Here is a 26,139-nt window from a genome sequence, read left to right on the forward strand (position 1 = left end):
TCAATTTCTTTTCTTTTCTTTTTCTGTCAGTGTGAGAGAAAGATGGAAGTCTACGCCCACGACACAGGGCACCCGGTCCGTCACCGGTTTCTCACGACACCTGAGACAAGCGAGGAGACAAAGAATCCATGTAATCAGAGTTTCGTCTGCTCGTTTTCATCCTCAAATCCCTTGTTGCTGTAGAAACAGAGAAGAAAGACATGATTATTATTATGGAAAGGTCTCAAACGGGTTTTGTTATTTTTTCCACTTATAATACTTAACACGATTTTAACCACAAAGTCTCACAGCAAATTGTATCACTGGAGTTTTGGGGTGTTGGTTCCTTTAATTGGCTCATTAGCGTGAGTTGGTTGAGCCTATATGTTTTCAGTTCCGTTGTGTTTCTTTTTATATGAGGAAACGCGTTTTCAAATTAGATCTTGTGTCAGCACTTCTATACGTAAGTTTGGTCCAGCACATAACATAGTTGTGTGTCCAGTTATACTTAGATACATGACGAAAATGCATGATATGAACAATTTCAATTAACCTTAGTCACCCTCGATAAATTCAGTCATAGTGGAATTTTCGTTATTTGTATGTCAAAATTAACCCCTTTAGAAATGTTTGGAAATGAAAAGGTATTATTCATCTGTCTGGTCAAATTCTATTACTGTGATTACACCCAAATTTGCGTGACGCGTCCATCGCATGAATTATCATTCCAAACACCAATGAAACAACTTAAACGTTCGAGGCGCTATACAGGTTTGGCTGATTTCAGACACAGTTCCTTGACATCGGCACCCTGATACCACATTAAATGTGGTTGAATCACTTGAAATCAAAAGTACACGTATACTTACTGTTTATAACTGGAGTGCGGAACGGCGTAAGAGGGATCATCACTCATATCTACAAGGACAGAAATGGGAGTGGGGGAGGGCAAATATTACATGATACGTGTCGAACATGAAGGAACATGACCACAATGACATGGAAGAGCTACGAATGAGAGTGGGCTAAGTAAATGATAATCAAAGCAGAGGATATGCATAAGAATTAAAATGATACTTGAAGATGTAAAATATTGCTAGAGCTGCGGCCACGTGACGCGCAGATGCAACTCGGCCTGGTGATATTGCCACTACTACGCAATAGCCATTACTACTTACTCTAATGAGGGAACAATTACATCTGAACGTACAAATGTATATCATGAAAGTGTGTCGCCTAAGTTCTCCTCAAAAGCTGGCAAAAAAAAAAAAAAAAAAACTACTATCGAATTAGATAGAAATCACAGGGCAACATAAGCAAATAAGAGAAATGGAAGTCGTAGACTATATTAACAATCTTTTGGTAGGTTTTGCATGATAGCAGTGTTTCAAGAGTGAGGGGGTGCAATTTCCAGTGTGTGGATTAACAGCGAGTGCAGATGATTAGCTTCGTCAGTATGCACCTTCATTTATCAATACACAGTACACACATAACGCGTTCGTGTTTCTTACGTTTAAAAGGCGTGCACGATAATAACAATGGATAAATTTATGTCATGTAATATGTTTATATCTGTTCTACCGTATGTGTTGTCGATGAGATCCTCGGCAGACATTTCATGGAACTGTGGGTCTTCTCTGTTTGTCCTTTTCCGCCTCCGATGCCTGCGATACACACACACACACACACACACACACATACACACACACACACGAGGAAGAGAAGGAACAACATTAATTGCCATGCCTATATGGGGTCACTAATATGAGGGATTCCAAATTAGGGAATTACAAAAGATTTTGAAAAATATGTTATCATCACTCGCTTGTGCCTGAACTCTGATTGGAATTTCTGCAAGTTGTTTCGTCATCATCTGGTCATGCTACGAAGGTGCTTCTTCCTACCACGTGTAATAGGTTTCCTTTAAAGAACAGTCATAATTCTACAAACCAAAGCGTTTTATAAGTACCTGACTACCATGACGAGAATGCCAGTATTCTAATTCATTGCTATTTCATATTATATTTAATAAGAAAATAGTATAACTTGCACGACTTTGGACTGTATGTACTCAAAGAGAATTTTAGAACTTATAGATAGAGAACAAAATGCAGGTGACGAGATTAGGAAACGGCTTTAATATGTAGGGCCCTTTCCGATCGTGACCCAGCGACGTGTCATGACAGTCAGGATTTATTTAATGATAGCCAATAATCAATTGTGCAATTCCAAAGAGAAAAAATATAGACGAAAAATACGTACATAACTTCCAATGTGACCGCTGAGCCTACAATAACTGTCAAGCTTCCCAAGACAATGAGGGCAATTGCCCAGGGTTCCAACCCCTCTGGTGGAGGCGTCGTGGGTTCGGGAGTGTCGGGCACGTGCGTGACGTTGTAACTGAAGCCCTCGCCCATGTATTCCCGTATCGTTGTCTGCGAGTTTTCGTCGAGCAGGGCCGTCATTACGACGTCGGGGTCGATACCGACGCTGAAGTCGTCTTCGGCGGTGTCGGGGTTTTGAATCCAGGTGATAATGTGCAAATTGTTTTCAACGGCAAAGTAGCTAAGGAATTCGACATCATCGGCGCTACAGGGTAACAAAAAAATCAGCAATGGGTAAACTCACTCTACCTCTCTCAATTATAAGGAAAAGAGTGACAAATTTATATTGCAGATGGAACCCGCCTCCCCCATGACAAGATTTGAATGAAATTGTGTTTTTCATACCATTTTACTGTTTTCAAATAAGTTGAAGAAATCAATGATGAATCTTCGGTGGAAATTGATATGATTTGATAGGAGAAAACAGCTATTTCAACGTCTTTCAACACTATCTATCAGTGACTGTAACCATCACCGCCACCAAAAGACCAAATCCCAACACCAACGTCGATAAGATCACAAAACACTAACACAAACACTAATACAAGAACCAACGTCACTTTCGTTAATTAACACCTCCTCCTCCTCAATCTTCAACCCCACGGCCATCTCCACCAGTTCTTACACCATCACTTTGACCTTCACCAATTAACGCCAACACCACACATCAACATCATCCAAAAAACACTTTCAGGTACACCTCTGACAAAGCTTTCCCCAACACTGCCAACATCATAGCACAGAAGAAATCTACAATCCAAAAGAGAACCCGCTGGAGGACGAAATTGAAAATACCTAAACTCCATCGCAAGAGTACCGACATCTCGTCTCTCCAAGGTGGCCATCTCCGGTTCACCTCCGCACGACGTTCCCGCGCAGAAGTCGGTCATCGACTGAGCTATCGCATTGGCCAAGTTGGTCTGTTGCACTGGTGTGAACTTCATTTCCGTTGCATGGGATGGAATGTGTAGACAATAAGGAGCAATATGAAATTTTAAGTGAAATGTGTTAGTTCTTGACTGTTTGTGTCGTACATAAAGTTGGCAAAGCACCAATCGACGAGCAGCTCATTTTGATTTTGTCTAAAATCATCCATGATGTTCACAATCGATTCTACAAACATCTCACAGTTTCTTACAACAGGCCCTGTTACATTTTGGTTTTGGACCTGTATTTCGAAAATGGATTTCTGCCCATTATAATAATGCTCTTAGTTGTGTTTTTAACGGGGGTAAATCAACAAGGTATTTTAAGGTTGAAAAAGGGGTTCGACAAGGTGACCCACTGTCACCCTATCTGTTTACGTATTGAAGTGTTAGCACACTCGATAAGGAAAGATAATGAGATTTCAGGGTTATGTTTTGGAGAGAATGAAGTTAGACAGGTGCTTTATGCGGATGACATTACATTTTTAGTACAAGATGTTGAGTCAATTAGGAGGATTGAATTCATTTTTGACTGTTTTCAACAGGTTTCTGGACTTAAACTTAATAAAGATAAGATAAAAGTGTTGGGAAGTAGTAAAGATGGTGTTTATAATTTTTCTTTTGGACAAAAAGTGAGGGAGTTAAAGATTTTAGAAGTATATTTCACTTTGGATCCAGAGGTGAAAGAAAAATTGAATTATAAAGAAATACTTAATGAAATTGAAATTATTGATATGGTGGAAGCAACGACATTTGACATTAGTTGGTAAAATTCAGTTATTGAAGACTTTTATTTATTCTAAACTGATGTGGGGTCTCTTACCCCTTTGCCAGAATGGGTATATGATGAATTCGATCGGCTGTTTGGGAATTTATTTGGCAAGGGAAACCAAAAAATAAAGAAACTGTGTTGGTATTGGATTATGAACAAGGGGAAGCAAAGCTGATGCATTTTCCATCATTGATAAACGCTCAAAGAGTAATGTGGGTTAAAAGGTTATTTAATGGTGAACAAGAAATGAAATGGAAACTAATATTTTCAGTTTGAAACTAAACATATTGGAGGTAAATTTATATTTTGCTGTAATTATTTCATGTATCTTCTGAATTTGTTTATACCGGAATTTTACAGGGATCTGTTGAAAACATGGGTGAAAACAAGGCAATTTAGGAGTAATTATAATCAAATAAGGAAAGAGTTACTTTCTAATAATAAAATGATTCGTATTGAAGGAAAATGTAATCTTAATGAAAACTTGTTTTTGAAAAAAATGTTTTAGATTGGAACATATAATGGATAGGAATGGGAAATTATTTTCTCTGGAATATTTTCAGAGTAAAGGACTTAATTATTTACATGTTTTGAGTATTCAGAAGATATATGAAGCGCTTCCAATTGGTTGGAAAAGGAATGCAAAGAACACAGAGGTGGAGAAGGATATAAGTGTTGATGAAATGATTTTCATAAGAAACGGGAAGAAAATTTCTTAGGAAAAGATTACCTCCAAAGATATTTATGTTGAATTGGTGAAGAAAATAAGTGACGATTTATTGGTGAAAGATATGAGAAATTTATATTTTTGTGATTTTTCTAAATATAAAATGTATTTTTAGCAAGATAAGAAATAACAGTTCTGTTTTGAGGGATTTTCAATTTAAATTATTGCATGGAGTAGTGTACACAAATCATCATTTATTTCAGTTTAAGTTCGTAAATGATAATTTATGTTCCTTTTGTCATAAAGAGGAAGAGACATAAAAACATTTACTTTATACATGTGAATTCGCTAGGAATGTTCGGGAAAAATGTAGTACTTTTTTTATTATGTTGATTTGCAACAGTTGAGTTGGGAAGAGATTTTTTTTTTTTTCGTATAGAGTTACCAGATAAAGGAAAAGCTCAGTATTAGTCAACCATGTTATAATTTTGGTGAAGAAATTGCTTTTTTTAGGAAGGACAAATAAGACATCCCCAACGGAATATTTTATCAAAAGGTTTGTAGAGCAGGATAAGTTAAAAGAAGAAAAGTTAGCGGTTATACGTAATACGTTGTCATTACATTTGCAAAAGTGGGAAAACTGGAAAAAGAATTGAGATTTTGTTTTGCTTTTGTTTAATAGAGTAGGGCCTAATGCACATCCACCAGGAAATACCTTTCCACGCACTCGTACTGAAATATATGTTACAATGTATGTCAGGACATACATGTTTTAGTTGTCTTTGAGGTTTTGTTGGTGAGGGGGGATTTGGAAGGGGGAGGGGGAGGAATGGGGTAGGGTAGTAAGAGGGAGAATGGACGGGGGTAATGGTGGTCGAGGTGGTTTGTGTTTGTTTGTTTGTTTGTTTTTTTAAGAATAAACTTCAATCAATGGATATTGATGTTTAAAGTTGGATTGAATGAATGTTGAAAAGAAAGTATCTTTGGGCTAGTGATTTAGTTAATAGAATTTGAAATGTAATGAAGGAATGAAATTAAAAAGAGAATGAGGGATTAGTATTGTAAAAATAGTTAAATTGTGAAAAAAATGTATCAGAGTGTATCAAAATGTATTAAATTGATCTTAAGTTTCGGTATAAATTTTGTTTCCATTGATGAAAATGATTATGAAATTGGTGCAGAGAGTTTTGTATAAAGTTGTTTGTACATCGTGCTTCCCATTGATGAAGACTAAAATATTCTTTAAACAAAAAATCTCCATCCTCCACCCCCATCCCCGCTTTCCGATTTATTTATCACGTAATGCCTACTTCTATCATCCCCTTCTAAAGTATAATGTACCCCGTTTTCATTGATTACTTATATTGAAATTTCTTTACTTTAAAATAATAGTCTGTAAAGCACAACGAGATACTTAACAAGTATGAAATGCACTATATAAAAACCAGCTATTATTACTATTATTGTTATTATTATTATTATTATTATTATTATTATTATTATTATTATTATTATTATTATTATTATTTATCATTTATTATTATTATTACTATTATTATTATTACTTTACTGTGCATTGTGCGTATCAATTATGTTATTGATTGTGTTGAGATGGAGAAAAATAAAAATGAACTTGAACTTGAACTTGATCAAACATACAAACGATATTCAGTGTTTTATGATAATGAACAGGTAGCATTATGTACGATACATTTTACTAGTACCCTGACAACAGACTGAATTGACTCTTATACGTTAGGAGAGCATCTGTCTTACCCATCCTTCTGGTTCATTCTGCACGATAAAGAGCACACTGTCGGTCTCCGGCTCGTACGGTGTGGGTGGGTCTGGGTGGTGAGGTCAATGAGTAATGGGAAGTGAAAGTTGAATTTTCTTGAATAAAATGATAATAATAATGCTAATGATAAGGTTTTCTTTATCCGGGGGAGCTTCTCCAGTGTTGCAACTGCTCTACCAGTGGGCCCTGCCATTATCATGACTATCATTACCCTATAACGTTGCCAGGTACCCAGTCGAGAGGGACATTGTGGGTAAAACATCTTGTCCAATGACGTAAGCACTGGCTGGGAATCGAACTCGGGTCCTCCAGTTGGGAGTCGTGAGTCTTATCCACTATGCCACAGCGCACCCACTTTCATCAATACAAGCATGACAAGTGAAAGAGCAGACTGCCAAGCTGTTCTCGTCTTGAAGACTGGAGCATAAACAAGGTAATTGATGGTCCATTATTAGCACATTAACTGCTGCAAGTGTCCTTCTTATAGCCAAACTGTATACAAAATATGATGCATTGCTATTTTTAATTGGAGACGATGTATAATATTTTCCGCGCCCGTGTCACTTTGTGTGACCTAATATTCAAAAGTTGCATTTTTTCCCTCCAAATCAAGGCACGTTGCATGAGTGTCATTTTAATGATTGCATAATCTGCTATGAACAATTACTAAGACCGTTCGTCGAGGTATTCGCGTTTCCATAAAGCTATTTGTGTACCATCCACGTGCCTTCAGTGTGCATTGTGTTAGATCCCAGTGTAACCTTGGTGTAGCAAGCTACATCGACATGTCAGTTGTTTGTATGATCATAAAACAAAATAAATGTGGTTCATTGTCAACCTTTAACGTCACCAACATTTTGTCTATCCACAGTTTCGGATATAAACATTCACAAGGTCTGAATGATCTGTGCGCAATGCCACTGTTGTATCTCATTTTTGTTGGAACTCTCTGCTCACCCGGATTTTCCACGGCGTAGTAGTTGAGGGAGAAACCTGTATCCGAGAACGATTCGTCCGACAGGAATCGAAGCCACATCCGATAGGTGGCGCTCTCCACAGGGGACGGCAGACCGGAGCCGGTCAGGGAGGCGACCACGTTCTCGCCCACGGTCTGGCCGGACCCGACCTGGAGGAAATCCTCGCTGAAAACGATAATGAAAAGAATAAGATGACAAATGGATTTGGAAAACAGACTGGGAAGAATACCTTCATGACACTTTATGATGCCACGAAGTCCTTCCAAGCTCACAGAAGGTGTCAGTGTCATTTGAATTCAAAGAAAATTATAATCTTTCAACTAAAACAAGACAGAAAATGATCATTACTCGACGTATTCCATGTCGATCGCTTTGCAGTTTTTCAATTTGCGAAAAAAACCCCTGCTAGTTGTTAGAAGCAATTAAGTCAAATAACATACAGATTATCATTTTATACAAGCACTTATTTCACTAAAGTGCCGCACATCACTCATTATCAATAAATCATATAATGTAATGATTTGGAATGATCTGTAAATGTTACCTCAAACAATGTAACAATGGAATTAAAGACAGTTGATACGATTGTCGCTAGAGTTATAGATATTGTTCTACTTACTTTTCCTCCAGCGAAAATGCAGTAAACACCACTCTTACAAGAGTTGCCGTATCTGGTAACCGGATTTCCCAGGTGCATATCTGATTATCCGGATATGGGTTTGGGTAATTGGGCGATGTTATGACACCCGTTGGATCTGTCAGCTCTTCGGAGCCACATTCATCTGGGGATTAAATGTAATGTAGGATAATGTCATGAAGATTTGAGGGACATTTTATCAAGCTTTTTGTGAGATTTTTTTAAAACTGACAAACTGTTATAAGCAACGGAAATCCTTGTATCTGATTGGCTGAGAGCAAATTAGTCAAAAAAGGAACATGTGACAAACAAAATTCATGAAATGCTCGCCTGCACATAACGTCTACAATGTCTCAATTATGTCATCAGGAAGTATCGAGCAAAACAAAACAAAACAAAACAGAATGCAAACTTATATTTTCGTCGTTAAGTTTATTTCTGCAATTTCACAAGTTATTAAAATGCACAATTGTCTTTGTGTTTTTTTTTTATGTGGGATATTTAAGTAACATTCTCTTCTTCTATTTTGTAATAAAATTTCAAAAGTAAAGAATGTTGGCCGCCCGAAATCCCTCACGTCTTTTCCTAAATCATACAGATGGCATACATACGTATCTGGAAAGCATATCACCTCTTAATGGTAATCTTTTAGGAAGTTAGTGCAAAAGCTACACATAGCCGTCGCCAATGTAATGGTTTCACGAAGTAACTAGAAAAGCGCTCAGAGAGCGCAGACCTCCGCCAAGCAGCTCAGTACCACCCATGCACGCATGCTGAAAATTATGGGGCGCCAAGTGTCGCATGGTCTATTTCCTTATCATTACTACTATTATAATGAAGAATATTTGCGTTTACCTCGGCATCAGCTTCCTGCTGCGAGGCGCCTCGAGCAGCAGAGCGCGCGCATTGGGCGCGTATACAAACGTCAAATACGAGCAGCACTCTCAAGTTTATTGACCCTAGTTGCAAAGAGATAGTTAAAAAAACAAAAAAACAAAAAAAAAACCTTCAAAAATTCATAACAAAATTTAATCATCTCTTCAATGCGTCATTATCAACTTTTCCTGAAAGTTTTCATCCAAACCCGTCCTCAACTTTTTGAAACATTTTGCATACAGACAAACCAACGCCGATAAAAACATAACCCCCTTGCCCTTGACGGAGGTGAAAGTGCTTGAATCGGCACCCGATTCCTACTGACAATGCGTGATTTAAAATGCACGATAATCTATGGCATTGTTTAAATGCCCAGTGGCGGATTCAGAGGGTGTCGCACCGGGCCCTCGCCCCCTCTTTATTTGTTGTTAAAACAAAAGAAATAAAAAGGAAAAAATAGATGAAAGCCGGAAGTAGCACCAGAAATATTGTTTGCGCCCCCTTTACGGAATTCCTGGATCCGCCCCTGATGCCTACAACAAAAGCTTACCATTATTTCCTGGACCCATTGTTTTGTTGTGTGTTAGCTTTATCCAATTGCAAATGGAAATGTCTTGGGCCTACTGCAACATTTATAAGCGTATTTCAAACTTGAGCTTACTTTGGTCGTCAAACGACTCCCAAAACAATTTGAAGCCGGTATCCGAAATAGTTTCATCGGCCACGAATCGAACCCACATGGCATACGTTTCGGACTCCAGTGGACCGTTAAACTGAATGTCGCCTGTGTAGGTAGCCAGCTCGTTCGAGTCCGGTTGGCCGGAGCCAACGGTTAATGTATCGTATCCGTCTTCGAGCGAGCCTTCAAGTGACGTAATGCGCACACGGCCCGTTTTCGGCGCAATGAGAGTCCATGTTATATCCTGTGTTGGGTGAAAGATGCCAGGGATACTTTAACATCATGTATGATGTGAAGATAAGCCGAGTTGGGCACAGTGTCTTGATTTCTGTAATCAATTTTTGCTTCTGTTATTTCTTTATCAATAATATTATTATTATAAGCAGTCAAACTGTTGGTTTGGATAGTCATACACAATGATTATCACCGAACGAAACAAGTATCATCTCAGCCCTGTGTTGAACACAAACCAATCATTATACATTTGATGATGCATTTTGATAAAGCATCATACGTGGGCGTTTACATGAGATGTGCATTAAACTTACAGGTTGTCCTTACCTGAAGGTTGTTGTATTGAATGGGCCATCCTGGAGAGGATAGGACGCCCTCTTCGGTCGTCTCCACGTAATCTCTGTCGGGAGTGGCGGGTCCTAGAAGAGCAAAAATGTCAATAACGTCAACCAATGATAATACATGGACAACTCTTACTGTACGTTAAATCCCATAAATGGATAGCATTATAGTGAAACTAAACAAATGAGTAAAAAAAAATTATGCTGAAGGTGTGCATCAACGTGAATCTGCAAAAAACAAAAAAAAAAGTTTATACAATAATTTTATTGAATACTAAAATAATCTTATATAGATCAATGGTCTTTTCTGTAGATGCCGTCAGTGAAGAGAAATACCCACTACTTTGTGTTTTTCCCTCTTCAACCAGAGAACACTCTAACGCCTCTCTCTGTCTCCCTCGAGGACGTTGGTTAGCATTCAGTATGAACCTTGGCACGTCATTTTCCCCAAAGAACACCACGCTTTTCGGAGTCTTGACGATGAGAATACCTTGTGTTACCATGGTGATTGTCATCTGGAACCCGCGGAACTCCGTTGTAGTCTGGGATGTCCGGAAGGATACCCAAAGATACTGTCCGGGGCTGAGCACCTTCCCGGGAATAGACGGGGTCACCGCCGAGTCCATGGAACCAGACAGAGTGTACAAAGTGGACGTCGGGTCGAAGTCATTACCGCTACCAATTACGACGAAGTCCACTCCGAGCTTGGTGTCAAAGTCGGTGATCTGCGATCAGAGAAGGCAAAAAGGACACAAGTTGGGATAAACCTATATCACGGTGATATGGTAATGCAGATGTTGCAGTTACGAATAGTGCTGATAAATGCAAATACGACAAGGTAAAGCGGAGAAAGAAAAAGAAGGAGAAGAAGAAGATAATGATGAAAGATGAGGAAATATAAATAAGAAGAGAAAGATGAGCTTCCCTTTGTATTAAACGAAAGACAAAATTTGTTCTACTGTTTACTTTGTTCGTAAAGAGTCGAGCTATCGAGGTACTAAGAATGGTTGTTTCTATTCCGCGAACATGATCTGACAATTAAGTTGCCTGAAAAACGTAGTGAAAAAAAAAAAGATCACATCCATTACAAATCACGTCAATAGAATGTACTGTAGGAGCAGAGTCTCATTTCATCACATAATGACAAAACCGATTACTCAAATAGCCGACTAATGAACATCACTCTATTGATTTGAATTCAAAGGTGCAAACTCGTGTGTGAAGCTATTAATGAGGTTCGCTTGGTTACCTGTAGAAGGACGAATTCGTTAGTTGGAGCGCTGATCAGCCAGTCGCATGTTTCACCTCCCGGGTAACCGTTCGGATAATCCGGATTCTGTATGGTGCCATTTTTGCTGATATCCGTCCGACCGCATTCTAAGAAAACACCAGATGTAAACTTTGTACAATTCATCCAAAAAAAAAAAAAAAAGACAAAACAAACACGCCAAAAAACAACTAAGCCACCGGTAAGAGATTACACACGTCAAGTGTTCGTTATCAAAATTCTACTGTGTGCTATGATTGTCTCTGTGTTACTCCAACGGAAGAACGTAAGAGTTGACAATGCAAGGTTTCATTATGATAATAATATGACAGCTATAATTAGGTTTGAATGAAGTAATAGAAACAATGACAATTTACTGATGTTTGTAATTATAAGACAGTGATAATGACAATCGAAAATAAATATAATGACAATCAAAACGACCATTCCGTATTCATATTTATGACTTACATTCGATAATTTAACTTTTCAGAAAAAATAATAAGCGTACAAAAAGCCAAAACAAAACAATTCGAAATTGTTGGCAAATCTATTGTAACAATTGCGCATGTAATTGTGGGAATGTAAAAACGTTCAGGGTCTAAGGCATTGTAACTATCACGTGTCAGTGAAATGAAAACTCTGAATGACTTCCGAGAAGAAGAGAGAAACGAATGATTGTATCCGAGTTGCTACCAGAGAGAGTCGTGGCATTAGCCGGTCCGATCCGAGGTAACTCAAGACGGTCAGGAATGAGAGCTGCGACATAGATGAAGTACGTCGTAGAGGGCGTTAAGTCCCCTATGGTAACCGAAGTTTCATTGCCACCGTAAACAACGACAGAATTTGAATCTGTGGAAAGAGGAAACATGGAGAAAGGAATGATCTTAGAAAGAATTCTCAGCAACTATTTAACCTATTGCATACCGGGACTGGGTGTCTACCTGTTTTAAAGTAAATGTGACTTTGATATATTTAACTGGGAATAATTAGGACATGTTTTTGAAATAAATTACGAATTAGACGTTTGTCAAAAAATAATCGACCTGAAACGTTGACTTTCTACACTGAGATATTTTGTACTTTCGGGAAAACTTCCTTTTAATATTAATTTTTTCTCAAGCACACCAATGAGAAAGGAATAACACAGACCAAAACTCCACGTAGTGATATTGCTATCCTGGATTTGCAGCTGAAACTTTCGATGGCCCACCTTGGTATATGATTTGTTATAGCTGAAAACAGCAATCAAATTCGTAGATAAATTACTTTATCACCTGTGACATATTTATTATAGATTGCGCTACAAGAAAGTATGACATTTGTGTTATTTCGTCTTTATCACTTCAGTGTTCATGACAACGTATCATTATTACGAGGGTTCACAACTACTAGGCCCCTATATTTTTCTCAGTTTACTTTGTTTTGCTTATGCAACCTTTTTCACTGTTACCAAGGAAAGTGAAATGTCTATGTTCTTTTTGAAAAATGAAATAAAATTTGAATTGAATTGAATTAAATTGAATTGAATGAGAAGAAATGAATATGTGGGTACCCTGTGAAGTCTCGTAGTACACATGATATCCATAAACATTGCACGTGACATTAGACAGAGCCCACGTGACTTTGATCTGAGTGAGAGACAGGGGCGTGGCTTCAGTCCCGCGAACGTTCATGTCGGCGTTCGTGAATCCTGTATCATAAGAAGAAACAAAACGTCCAAGCACAATCAATAATCTTTTGTAATGACAGCATTCGGCAGAATGTCATATTGTCTCAGTTACAATGCATTCTAGATCATAGTAATATTGTCATCTAACGGACCTGTTTAACAGAAAAAGTATAACTTTTGTCTCTTCCATAAAATCTAGACATGTTAGAAGAACAGAAGTTGAAAAGGAGATTAAAGTCTTTTCTTTTACAATCTTATAATGGCGACACGCAGAATCAGATTAGTTAATAGGCTTACTTTGTTACTCATCCGCAATATCGGCATTGCTGTTCTCTTTATTATTCTAGCTATTGCTCAAGCCTTGATTATAAGATTTTCTTTAACCTATACTTCGCAGTTGAAGGGTTTGTTCTATATTCTTTTTTCTTCTTCTCTTTCTTCCTCAAACCTCCGAGGATCGTTGTCTGTGTAGCATATTCCTTTCTATTCTGTTACCTCTTTATCACGCTATAGTCTTGTTTCCTCTTGTGTCGTCAAGTCTGTTTGTTTCTTGTTTTTCCTCCTACAAGTAGTCTTGTTGCTGTCCCAGTCCTGTTGCATGTTCATAACTCTGTTTGTTGTTGTTTTATGTATAACTGTTTGTTCGTCTGTCTCTTAGTGGGCTCCCAAACTTTTTTGTGACGAACTTTTTGTACGGATTTTTTGCTGTTTTCAATTCAATTTTTACATCGGGCTTCTAATACAAGAGGGGCCCACACTCTACAAGCTCTGTCTTTTTAGTAGGTCCCTCCGTTTTTTCACACAATGCATATATTGAAAACCATTTCACTTTCGTTATCTTAGCACCTATTGCAATGTATCGCTACTGTTAGTTTTTTTCCTATTATTGTTGCCTTCTCTGTACAATTGTATGCATTGTTTTTGTCACTCAAGAAAGTGAGATTTATGTTTGTATATTGTGGAAAAAACGAATAAATATGAACTTGAACTTGAACTTGATCATTTTCATTAAAATCCAGGGTGTCGCTGAATTCAATAAACATATTTGTTACTTTTTTAAGAGACGTATAATGTTGTTGAAAACAGTAACATTGTTTTCTCATTAAAAAATATAATAATAAAGGAAGGTTAAAAATTCAAAGACAAAGTTTGAGATGATATGCTGGTGAATGATTTTAATGGCAGAAATGGCGGAATCAGATCTCCATTATGTAAGGGAGAGGGAACAGAGAGAGATGGGAGGGAGAGAGAGGGAGGAGGAGAAAAGAGAGAAAGAAAGAGAGAGAGAAGGAAAGGGAGAGGGAGAGAGAGGGAGGATAAAAGAGAGGAAGCCAGACATATACAGACAGACAGAAGCAGAGATAGGTAGAGGAAAATGAGAATGACTGTTAAAGAAATACTATAGTATTGAATCACTACCGATTATTTGTTTTTGTAATAATTCCAACCACACCATCCTCGCATCTATACCTGCTTGATCAAGCTATCATAAGAATATCCCAGCTATTCCCTACCTCACACTGTCTTATATGCTGACCTTTTGGTGTGACCTCACACACGAAGTATTTTTTCTCGTCGCAGACGGCGTCCACTACCTCGCCACTGGCGGCGTTCAGCGCGGCACAGTCGTTGATGGCGCTGCTTGGGTACCCCGGACCCCACAACGTGTTCTGCCAGTCCGTTGGAGCAGCGCAAGTGACCCAGCGCCAGTCAGATTCCACGGAGATGTCCGACAAACCTTTTAAGATTTGTGTATGGTAACATCATTAAATATGATAAGATTATTAAATCTGTCATGATTGATTTAACACCAAAACTCAAACACTTAACACCTAACACCTAACAGTAAAACCTTTCCTGCTCTTCCACGACCCGTCTGTCTCTCTCGTCTTCAAGAATATTGCACCATTATGCAGTTGCCATGAGGACGCTGGTATTAGATTACTTTTAAGGAATTCCACGATGTGCTCCACTTAGTTGCTCAAGCCATGAAAATATTTCAAGTGACTTCAAGCTGTTTATTTCATCTCCAATAAAATATAAATACAGCGAAATGTTTGAATACATAGAAGTTACAACAATGTAACAAAGAAACAAAGAAATGTTAACTGAAATACATAACTTATAAATGTTGCAAGTTTATGGCAAATACCGAAGTTAAGCTGTCGAGAAGTCTGCTAAAAGTAGTGCTTGTATTATGCAGTCCCCTTATAGAAAAAAAAAAAGTCACAGAGAAACTTTGCTTGCGGTTATTTATACGGGGGTTCTTTCATCCACTTTCATTATCTCACTCACAGAGAAAAGTATTCATTTCTACTCTACATCCTGAACCTAGAATCTGCACTATCTCAGCTGCTCTTTTTTTTTCGCCGAATTTTCCAACAAAGGTATTGACAATGAATTATTACGTCTCTACAAGAAATATCTATGGCGATAGGTGTCAAATTGTTGTTGTTTTGGTTTTAAGGCGTGTATCACTCAGTATAGAGTATTTATGTTAGTCACATCCTTCTATCCTTTGTGCAAGACCTGGTTTATGAGTTATTCGAGAGGGAAATGTTTATTTACCAATCCACCAATCTCGAGCCGAGTCCATGGCTCGGGTGCGGTTTAGGATATACTCGAGCTCCATTTCGTCGTCGATGACCACCAAGTCGGAGTCGACTGTGTCATCGCAGTCGTCTCGACCTTCCGTCCACATGTCGCCGTATGTGTTGGCAAAGAAACGGTAGCATCTACCATTGGTTCCGATGTCGTAGTAAGCAGGACATGGTCCTGTAAAGATCGGATGTGAACATTGGTCTCGAATATCTTCTTATCACATGACAAAATGCATCTTTATTACTATAGTAATACAGTAGTTTCATCATTATGTCGCTCAAAGTGCTTCCCTATGGCAGCCGTGCTATACCAGATTGTATACGATTCTATGAGTCGGGGGGGGGGGGGTCGGGTTTTTTTCCCTCTCTCTTTTCTTAAGGTGAAGTTCATTACAGTAGTAAGTTGATCTAGGAAGTCTAGAAGATATTATGATGCCTGTCTAGCCATAGGAGGAAGTGGGTTGAATGCTGCCAGACAATAATATGCCCATGATTTTGACCACAGCTATTACTGAATAATGATTGTCTATTGTAGCACAATTTGTCAATTCAATTTGTCATTGTCAATAGGTTGAAGAAAAAAAGATGCGAGCGCGCGATTTCAAAATACTATTGTTATCTAATCGAACTAAAAAAAAAAAAAAAAAAAAAAAAAACAAGGGAAATTTTAAAGAGGATGGGATTCTGGCACACAGGGCAGTTGTAGAACCGAATAGATGAACTCTGTCTGCTTGCGTACCTTCGGGGGTAGTGACATAGACGGGGTCTACAGCGGGGAGGTAAGCGTTGGTTCTAGCAGCTGCTACGCTCACACTGTATCGAGTGCTCGCCCACAGACCCTGGATGTCGTAGCTTGTGACTCCACCGCCATAGATTAACTCTGAAAAAGTGCGCATTCATGGAAAAAAAAAAGAAAGAAAGACACATACATGATGATATCAGAAACGCACAAATGAGTTACAAACCCTAATGGAGCGGGAGATAAAGGGTTGTTAAGACCAAAGAGATACACTTGTAAAAATTAATCATTTTGAATTTCACAAACCTAGTCTTCCCTACGGCTTGCATGTTGATTTTGATGTCAAACTACAGCACAAGATCAAGCGCGCATGTGTTCGTGCGTACATCTTTGATTGTTCGACTGAATCAGATGCTCTATAGTTCTCTGCAGATGCCCCTGATTATCCATTCTACTCCATAAAGCACTCATTCTTCCATCCTTCAATAATAGTGGTACTCGCTTGTTGCCATGGAAATCGGAAGACTGTATGGGTGTATCTCGAGAAAGAACTCATTGTACACTATATACCTCGAAAAAAAAGGACTCATTATTATTGTCCAAACGAGCAAGACAACGGTTACCGATAAGATACTTCTAGGAACACCCCACTATTAAAGAACAAACTGACCAATATCAATGAAATTATATGCACAATTTTTCCTAACCAAAAGTGGAAATCAAGAGTTATAAAACATCAATGATAAAACACTACGCATGAACATTTACATGGCAGTATTGAAGACCAAATAGCATAGTCCACAGTGTTGGGGTTGCCGAGATCGAGATCGAGTGAAAAATCTACGTAGGTCTCAACATTTCTCATTGTTAAGACCCAGTAGTGTGGGGAGATGATGGTGGCCCGATTGAATCTATCTCCATTCGCTGCCCACAGGGGTACATTAAAGAACACGTCTAGAGCAGGTTACTTGCCCGTCAGCGAAGTATACGTTCATTGGTAATCGTCGATTTCAGTCGAGATTCGCCGGCTGTGTGTGTACGTACATCAGGGTGGTGGAATCTTCCATCTCCCTGCATACACTGCGATCAGTGATAAATCCGAACACAATTCGCTATGGAGATCCTCGAATATATCCGAGTCGGGCCAGCATTCACGCCATGGTATCTCCATGCTAAAGGGTCTTTAACTGGTGGATTTCCGTTAAAATTCTAAAACTATCATGTTTATCATGTTCTTATTCTGTTTTCTGATTATTGCGTAATAATTATAACCTAAGGTTGATACGTAATGATTATAAGATAATCCAACAAAAAGTTACATCTACAGTTGTAACTCTCCAATTTGTCCGAAAGGGACTAACAAATTGATATGGAAACCTATTTGATGTTACCGCTTGTTGGTGTTCCACCCACTGCCGTGTCAAGATAGTAGATGAAGTAGGCGATGACGTCACAGTTGAACTCAGACACGTCCCATGTGACACGTATGGTATCCCACGAGATAGCTGTCGCGTTCAGATTTCGCACATTGTCATCTCCAATCGCAAAACCTGCAAGAATGGAAAAAGATGGATCATTAAGGCACTTTAACTCGCGTCTGAGAACCATGATAGCTCTTTAAAGTGATTAGATCACTGTGCCACAGACTAAACTTCACCATAATGTTCATAACAGGAGGGTTCGAGCGAAGACATTCCGTGACATCGACGCCAACAGCCAACCGGCAATCCGCTGAAGTATTTTTGTCTTTGAAAAAAAAAAATGAAATAGATGACATCAAATGAACATGAAAGGTTGTCCGTCGTAGATGGGATTATTATGTAATATGTGGCACATAATATATCATAGACTTCAATGGTCATGTAACAAACAAAATCAAAAGAATATGAAAGCGATATGAAATGGAAACCAAGCCCCAAAAGGAGTCTAATAAGACAATAAACCCGATCGATGAAACGATCTGCATATTGCTCCTCTGAGTGCATATGACAACTACTTAAGGAGTTTTCAATCAATCAATGAAAATCAGCGCTTGCTGAAAGAGCTTCCAATCCATATGTAGAAATGAATTCACATCACATTACATCACGTCACGTCACGTCACGTCACGTCACGCCACGCCACGCACCGCCACGCCACGCCACTCCACATCACACCAGACCACACCAGACCACACCTCACCACACCACACCACACCACACTACACACCACAACACAACACAACACAACACAACACAACACAACACAACACAACACAACACAACACAACACAACACAACACAACACAACACAACACAACACAACACAACACAACACAACAAAACAAAACACAACACAACACAACACAACACAACACAACACAACACAACACAACACAACACAACACAATACAACACAACACAACACAACACAACACAACACACAACACGTACGCCACACCACACCACTCTACACCACATCGCATCGCATCGCATCGCATCGCATCGCATCACTCGCCACACTACACCACACCATACCAGCCACACCACACCATCTAAACTTACTCTTTGGGGTGACTTCACATATGTAGTTTTTATTAGGCACATCACAAGTAGCGTCGTAAATGGTCATGTTTGCTGGGATGAAAAGGCCGCAGTCGTCCAGTCCGTTGCCCGGGTAACCAGGACTCCAAAGGCTTTCCTGCCAAGCATCAGATGACTCACACGTTACCCACTTCCAGGATGACTCGACGGCCACATCGGAGTACCCTTTCACAAGATTCGTGATCGTAAATGAAATAAGAGAAGAATGGCTCTCAGCATGCCAGATAATGAGGTATAATGATGATAAAATAATGCTTCCCGATTATGACGTGAGTCATACTCACCCATACCTTTATCCATCATGCGAGACAAGTGTGGTGTACTTTCAACCTGAAACAATTTATTGTCATGGCAAGCTAGTACATACAGGCAAACAGAAGAAGAAAAAAAGAAAGAAAGAGAGATCAAACTTACTGGCAAACAGGTAACCAAAATCAAACTCTGGTGCTTACTTAGAGGAATGACGCAACTGGACATTGTCAAGATTCACCGGTATTTCTTCTGATCACTTCAAATAAAAGACGATATTTAAATCATAAAGGGTTAAGAGTTAATGATTTTGAAATAAATGCGTCCTTTCTACGAGAATCTATGACAATATGTGAAATAAAAAGAACAGACGGTAAATGAACAGGATGGCACTTGTGAAAGAAAAGATTAGAGAAAAAAAGACTTGTACATCTGTATTTGACATTTCATTGCTAATCACTGGCTACAAGATACTTTATGTTGAATCTCCACTTTCATCATTACCTATCCACCAATCTCTGCTGTCATTGAACATCCGGGTCATATTTGTGACGTATTCAAGCTCCCACTCGTCGTCGATGACAACGAGATCGTGGTCGAAGTTGCCCGTATCCTCGTTGCAGTAGGACCTGCATAGAGTTTGAAAAGTTTGTGTTTGCTGTTTGTTTGTCATGTTTGAGAATATATCTTCTTATCGGTCAGTGATTGATAGTAAAACGTCACATTCTGATGATGATGAGAATACGACAGTCTATCTTATTGCATATCTTTTTTTTTCAAAAAGAAGGAGAAGCTGTATGAGGAGGAGGAAAAGGAGAAGCAGAAGGAGAAGACCAAGAAAGAAGAGAAGAAGAGGAAGATGAAGAAGAAGATGAAGAAGAAGAGGAGGTGGAGGAAGAGGAGAATTAGTCTTTGAGTTATAAATTACTAACCTGCAGTCATCCCAACCCTGTCCAAAGCGTCCGAAGTCGGAGAAAAAGTAACAATGGCCATTGGCAGCTTCGTGATACTTCGGAGGACAAGGGTCTGAAAGGAGAGAGCGAAGAAGTGAAATACGTTCAAACTTTTGTGATAAACGGAATGAGCTCAAATCAAGTGCATACTATCACTCTACAACACCTAAATCTGAAGGAAATAACAGTCATGTAATTGTTCCCCAAATACGAACTACTGAAACCAAATTGTTCTGCAAATAAGAAAAGGATACTTTTGATAACAATCATGATAATTACCATAGTATTTCCTCAAAGGCATCAATACCACCTTCATTCATACATTATTTCATTTAATTTCATTTATTTTTTCCATCTCCAACAATAAATACATTTTTCTTTCCACATAAAATAAAAGTTCATATATGTTTCAATATTACAAAATATGATAAATGGAATTTATGGATATAAATTATAGAGTGAAAAAGAAAAAGCACCAAAAAAAAAAAAACAACCAACATTCTGAAGTTAAGAAAATGCAGGAGACGGGGGAATGCTGAAGAAGCAAAGCTTGTAGGATGCATTCCCCCAAAGATATAGTAAAACAATTTAATATCGTATATCATTGATCTTCTATTTAGCACATGAAACTAACTTTACAACATGTACAAGAAGAATTACACAAACTACAAATAGAAACTTAACTAGCCCTAAACAAACGCCAAGAAATATCCACAAACTATGACGTCATAAGCAATTTGATCTGGTGACCTCAAGTTGAAAGCAAAATGATTGCATCAGTGAAGTGAGCAGATAAAGTTAGTTTAACTCACCCGTCTGTACTGTGATACCACCCGTTGCTTCTAACTCGGAGTCTACTATCAGAATTGCCACGCTTACTGTCACCGTGGTGTTTGGTCTAAGGTCCGTGACCTGGGCGCTTGTCACGTCGCCACCGTAGACGATCACTGTGCAGGTGAGAATGCAATATGATGAACTCCTCTGTTGCAGACAATTCCTTACACACAAAATGAAAATAAACGCTGTTTCATTAGAACCCTTGAGCTATTGATGAGGAGGAATACAGGGAAAAAGATGAAGAATTTACTCCCAATATCTCACCCAAACCCTCTCACAATTGTTGTTGTTGTTGTTGTTGTTGTTGTTGTAGTTGTTGTTGTTGTTGTTGTTGTTGTTGTTGTTGTTGTTGTTGTTGTTGTTGTTGTTGTTGTTGTTGTTGTTTCACTATTGTACTCTGTTTAGTCCTCTTCACTTACTGGTCTCCACGTCCGATCCGTTGGCCACCCGGTAGTCGATCCTGAAGCCGTAGATGTCGCAGCTGTAGGCGGGTAAATCCCACGAAGCCTTGAAGCCGTAGGAGGAACCAACCACTTCGAGATTCTCCACCTGTAACCCATAGCGATCAAAGCCTGTCACGGAGATGAGAAGATAGAGGAAAAATAGAGAAATATAAACATGAGTAGACAGAGTGGGATACAGACATTACTGGATCGAGGGAGAGCAAGATCATGTCAGAGTGTTAACATTGTAAACCTTTATTGTCGTTAGGGTTCAATAACAGCGAGCTTTAGATCTGCGACGCTAACGCTAATGGCTAAGACGACGCAGCCTTTCGGGTTGAACATTGAAAACAGCTGCCTCGTGCGTGTGCATAACACCATTTTTAGCCTAATAGCGTTGGCTTTAGAGTTCGCATCGCAGATCTATCGCTCGCTAATGATGAAGATAATACTTATAGTGAGCTCTGTAAGGTGAATGTGCAATGTGCAGCTTCAGATTGGTTTAAGTTCTTACAATCATGCTGTCGATATCAAAAGAGTTATATGTGACCAAATAATACAATTATGTCAATTTTTCTCATGTTTCTAGTGAACTATTTCCAAACACTGAGATCGGGAAATCCGGTTTTCACCTTTGTATAATTGATACAAGCCTCAATGTCACATAGCATTTCAACACAATTTCAAGTACATTGATACCATGTATCATGATGTATAGGACCACGGAGGGAGATTTTCAAATGACATCACTACTAACATTGCCTTTGAATTAGTAGCCCTCATTTTCCTCAAACAATGTCAAAGGATCTTGGGAGTTTTATACAAAATAAATTGACATTTTGAATGTTGTGAGAAGGGTCCTTACCCTTGGGAGAAACTTCGCAGACAACATTGAGGCTCACATCGCAGACTTTTGCCTCAATCTCTCCGGAGCGTGTGAGCGCTGCACAATCCAGCATCCCGTTACCAGGGGAACCGGGAGCCCACAGACTCGTCTGCCAGTCGTTTGGTGCCGTGCAATCCACCCACCTCCAATCTCCCTCCACGGAAATGTCAGAATAGCCTGGGAATTTGTTACAGCACAGAAAAACAGAGAGGGAGGGAGAGAGAGAGAGAGAGAGAGAGAGGAGGCAGAGGGAGGTAGAGAGAGATGATGATCAAATGAAAATATCATGCTTCAACTAGACAAAATGTTCGTATCGGTATAAAGAGAAGGGAAAGGAAAACGGAAGTCATGTAACAAAATGTCTGAGCTACATTTGAAAGGTCATTGGACGACCTTAAGATTGATATAGTACATCACTAACCTCGAACTTACCCGCACACACACACACACACACACACACACACACACCAACACAAACATGTAGAACAACTATTTGACAAGGGCATATTCAAATCAAGCCTACCGATCCACCAGGCACCGGTATCGCTGCTGGCGTTGATTCGGTCCATGATGTACGCTAGCTCGGCCTCATCGTTCACGATGGCCAAGTCCGAGTCGGTGGCCCCCATACATATAGAGCGACCGTAGTGCCAGAAGTCGTCGTCGTCGTCGATGAAGCGATAACACCTGCCGTTCGGGGCGAGTTCGTAGTTACTTGGACAGGGGACTGTGGTGTTTGATAGATATTCAGTATGAACAGTGATAAAAACAAGTTTACACCTTTTCGGACGTTTGTAATTTTCCCGTTTCTTCACAAATATGCGTATACATAATGTACATGTAAGTAGGCCTATTTGTGTAATATGATATAGATACGTATATACACATCAATGTATGTACCTTATCAGAGCTCAATAGCCATGGCTGACAGTATGTAAACACTTAAGTCATTTCAACTATTATCGTTGATCACACACGAAAAATTAGGAAACTAAATTTCACGTTTTAAACATACTAAACATAATGATGAAAAAAATGATCGATGACCAGCGTAAGTTAGTACTATTATGGGTATTAACGGCTTTCTATGCCACAGATTACCAGTTAGTACTTACGGGTCTTGGCCACGGCTGGTCCCACGGGGCTCAACTCGATGTCTTTGCTCAGGTAGGCAGCGACGCGGATTTCGTATTCGGTGTCGACGGGCAGCCCGCTGACCAAGGCGCTAGAAGTGTCTCCACCATACACCGTGACTGCCAACCGGACATTATCAAGTAATTTGTATTTACGATTTAGGACTATATACCAGATTATGATTTCCCTAATCGCATTCACAATCTTTCGCACTTTCAGGGAACTGTCTTTTTTCTTTGTATCTGTTTATGTCAATTTCTTTATAGCTTTATTACGAACAACCTGAACAGATTTTTCAACGTTTTTGTAAATTCTTCTGTGGTAATCATGATTTTCTCTATGAGTGGCGTATTTGATCAGACTTTTACACATACATCATGGCTAAACAATAAGCGAGCAACTTTAATTGTAAAATGAAACTCTTTTAACTGACGAAAAATAGATATGAAGTATAAAATAATGATGATAACATTGGCAAGCTAAAACCAGGTGTTTCAAAAGCTCTTCTACATGATTCGTGTTTTTTCACACTGTTATCAAACAACGGCCGATAGAAAATCATTTTCAAAGCACCAATTCCTTTGTTTGTTTGTTTGCTTGCTTGCTTGTTGTTTTATTAGTTAATAATGATTATTGTTAATGGATTCCGGACCACTTTTTTCTGGTCCATGAATGACAATGATAAGAATCAAATGCTCACTCGACTTCCGTGTTGAAATATCGCCTGCGACGTTGTAATAAATGCGGTAGGCAACCACGTCACAGCTGGTCGGCGACACTGTCCACGTGACCTGGACTCCGTACGACGCTCCCATGGCAACAACGTCTTGCACATTTGCATCGTCTTGACTGAACCCTTGGTAAGATGAGTGGGGATTAATCATAATACTTCGCATTTAATTGATCTCTCCATTGCAGTTGCACTTCCATTCTCTTGCTAAGAATATAGAGAAGACTGCATTGTTTGTTTGTTTGTTTGTTTGTTTGTTTCAAAGCAAATTCTGTAAGTCAAATTATAATTTCAACTGGAAATAAAGTGAAATGAAAAATGAAATGAAATGACAGATGGTCAATGTCGGTATAGCTTTTGATAACTGCGTGAGAAAGCCACATCAAGGCAAACATGCGCAATCTTATTCCTCAAGAGGGATATCAACCATTAACTCGGCGAAGGGGAGAGGCACAGACAGACAGATAGCTAGACAGACAGACAAACAGATATACAGGTAGACAGAGAAGAAGAAAAGAAATGAAAAAGATAAGGGTTGGAATGTGCATGCATTAAACAGTGCACCATTTAGCTTGACTAGGATGTACGCTTTTATCAGTAAAATGAAATACCTTTTGGTGAAACTTCACACAAGAAGCTAATGGAGGTGTCACACACAATGGATGTAATTTGCCCATCCGGCTGAAGAGCTGCACAGTCCAGACGACCGTTGCCAGGGTTACCGGGTGCCCAGAGTTCGTTCTGCCAATCAGATGACTCGGTGCAATCAAGCCATCGCCAGTCACCCTCGTTTGCTTGGTCGGAGTAACCTGCGATTACAAATAATTTACATGGTAATATTACAACAGGACATTGACTATTTAGAATAGCAGTTTGACTGATAGCGTCTATTTGAAACTGGCATTTAGCTACGGCAGTAATATGTATAATTTTGTTGAAAAGCAAAGAAAATAAAACACTGGTCAAGAAGACACTGGCTTAATTTACTGTGCTAAGATACTGAAAAGTTTCATATATATTATTTATTCTATGCATATATATGGCTACGTCCATTAGACATCTAAAAGCGTTGTTGTCATCTTCATTCTTGCTGCTTGTAGATGACGGACTTAAATCGCATTACTAAGTTCATTCTATCAATCTTATCTTCATCATGAAATCTGTAAAAGTCCCAATATTCCATATCTCTCAATACAGGTAGCGGCCAACATTAGCACCACACAATTTAGATCACAGAAACAACTGACATTCGGGTCCTGAATTTACCACCACATGATTAAGATATTATAAACTTCACTGATATGCAATCATGCTATAACAGGCATCCGACCTCAACGCCCCTACCCCCATTAAAAAAGAAAAGGAGGAAAACGTATACTTTACCTATCCACCACATCATGTTCGGGTCCAGGGTTGACGTGACGTTGAGTAGGTAGTCCAGTTCTTCCTGATCGCTGATGATGGCGAGGTCGGAGTCCAGTTCGTTGTCACAATAGCGTCGACCAGTTGGCCACCAGTATCCGTACTCGGGGTTGACGAACTGGTAGCACCTGTGGTTGGGTCCCTCTTCATAGCCATCCGGGCAGGGCACTGGATCGTACGAACAAAAGGAATATGGCATTACGCTTTAAAGGGACTGTACAGTACTGGTTGAGGTGGGGATTCATGTTTTGAACATTCCTAAGTGAGATAATGAAAAGCCTCTTATGAAATATGAAAGAGCATGTAATTTTAAGAAGGATTCAACGTTTATTTGATGAAAATTGGTTTTCAAATG

At 39.1% G+C, this 26,139-nt stretch overlaps 1 protein-coding gene across 1 annotated transcript; it reads right to left on the minus strand.

Moving 5' to 3' along the window:
• On the minus strand, positions 1 to 25,863 carry LOC140237133 (uncharacterized). The gene is made up of 27 exons (XM_072317075.1): positions 25,746 to 25,863; positions 24,974 to 25,171; positions 24,333 to 24,488; positions 23,614 to 23,751; positions 23,022 to 23,225; positions 22,478 to 22,675; positions 21,589 to 21,741; positions 21,145 to 21,279; positions 20,312 to 20,405; positions 19,884 to 20,008; positions 19,092 to 19,295; positions 17,940 to 18,098; positions 16,549 to 16,689; positions 15,778 to 15,984; positions 14,747 to 14,947; positions 13,093 to 13,230; positions 12,234 to 12,389; positions 11,520 to 11,647; positions 10,761 to 10,995; positions 10,257 to 10,348; positions 9,678 to 9,939; positions 8,123 to 8,285; positions 7,484 to 7,668; positions 6,505 to 6,575; positions 3,159 to 3,301; positions 2,242 to 2,568; positions 1 to 100 (listed from the first exon to the last, which is right to left on the minus strand). The coding sequence occupies exons 1-27, from the start codon at positions 25,759 to 25,761 to the stop codon at positions 1 to 3; spliced, it is 4,329 nt and encodes a 1,442-aa protein (XP_072173176.1). The 5' UTR covers positions 25,762 to 25,863.
• Positions 25,864 to 26,139: the final 276 nt, after the last annotated feature.

The sequence above is a fragment of the Diadema setosum genome, chromosome 13, assembly GCF_964275005.1.
Source record: "Diadema setosum chromosome 13, eeDiaSeto1, whole genome shotgun sequence".
In the NCBI taxonomy this organism is placed as follows: Eukaryota; Metazoa; Echinodermata; class Echinoidea; order Diadematoida; family Diadematidae; genus Diadema; species Diadema setosum.

Excerpts from the sequence above, each read along its gene's own strand:
- LOC140237133 (XM_072317075.1), bottom strand. Across the intron at positions 18,099-19,091 it reads ATGTGAAGTCACCCCAAAGA|GTTTTGCGATTGGAGATGAC; the intron begins GTAAGTTTAGAT and ends CCATTCTTGCAG. Across the intron at positions 13,231-14,746 it reads GTGTGAGGTCACACCAAAAG|GATTCACGAACGCCGACATG; the intron begins GTCAGCATATAA and ends CTTATGATACAG.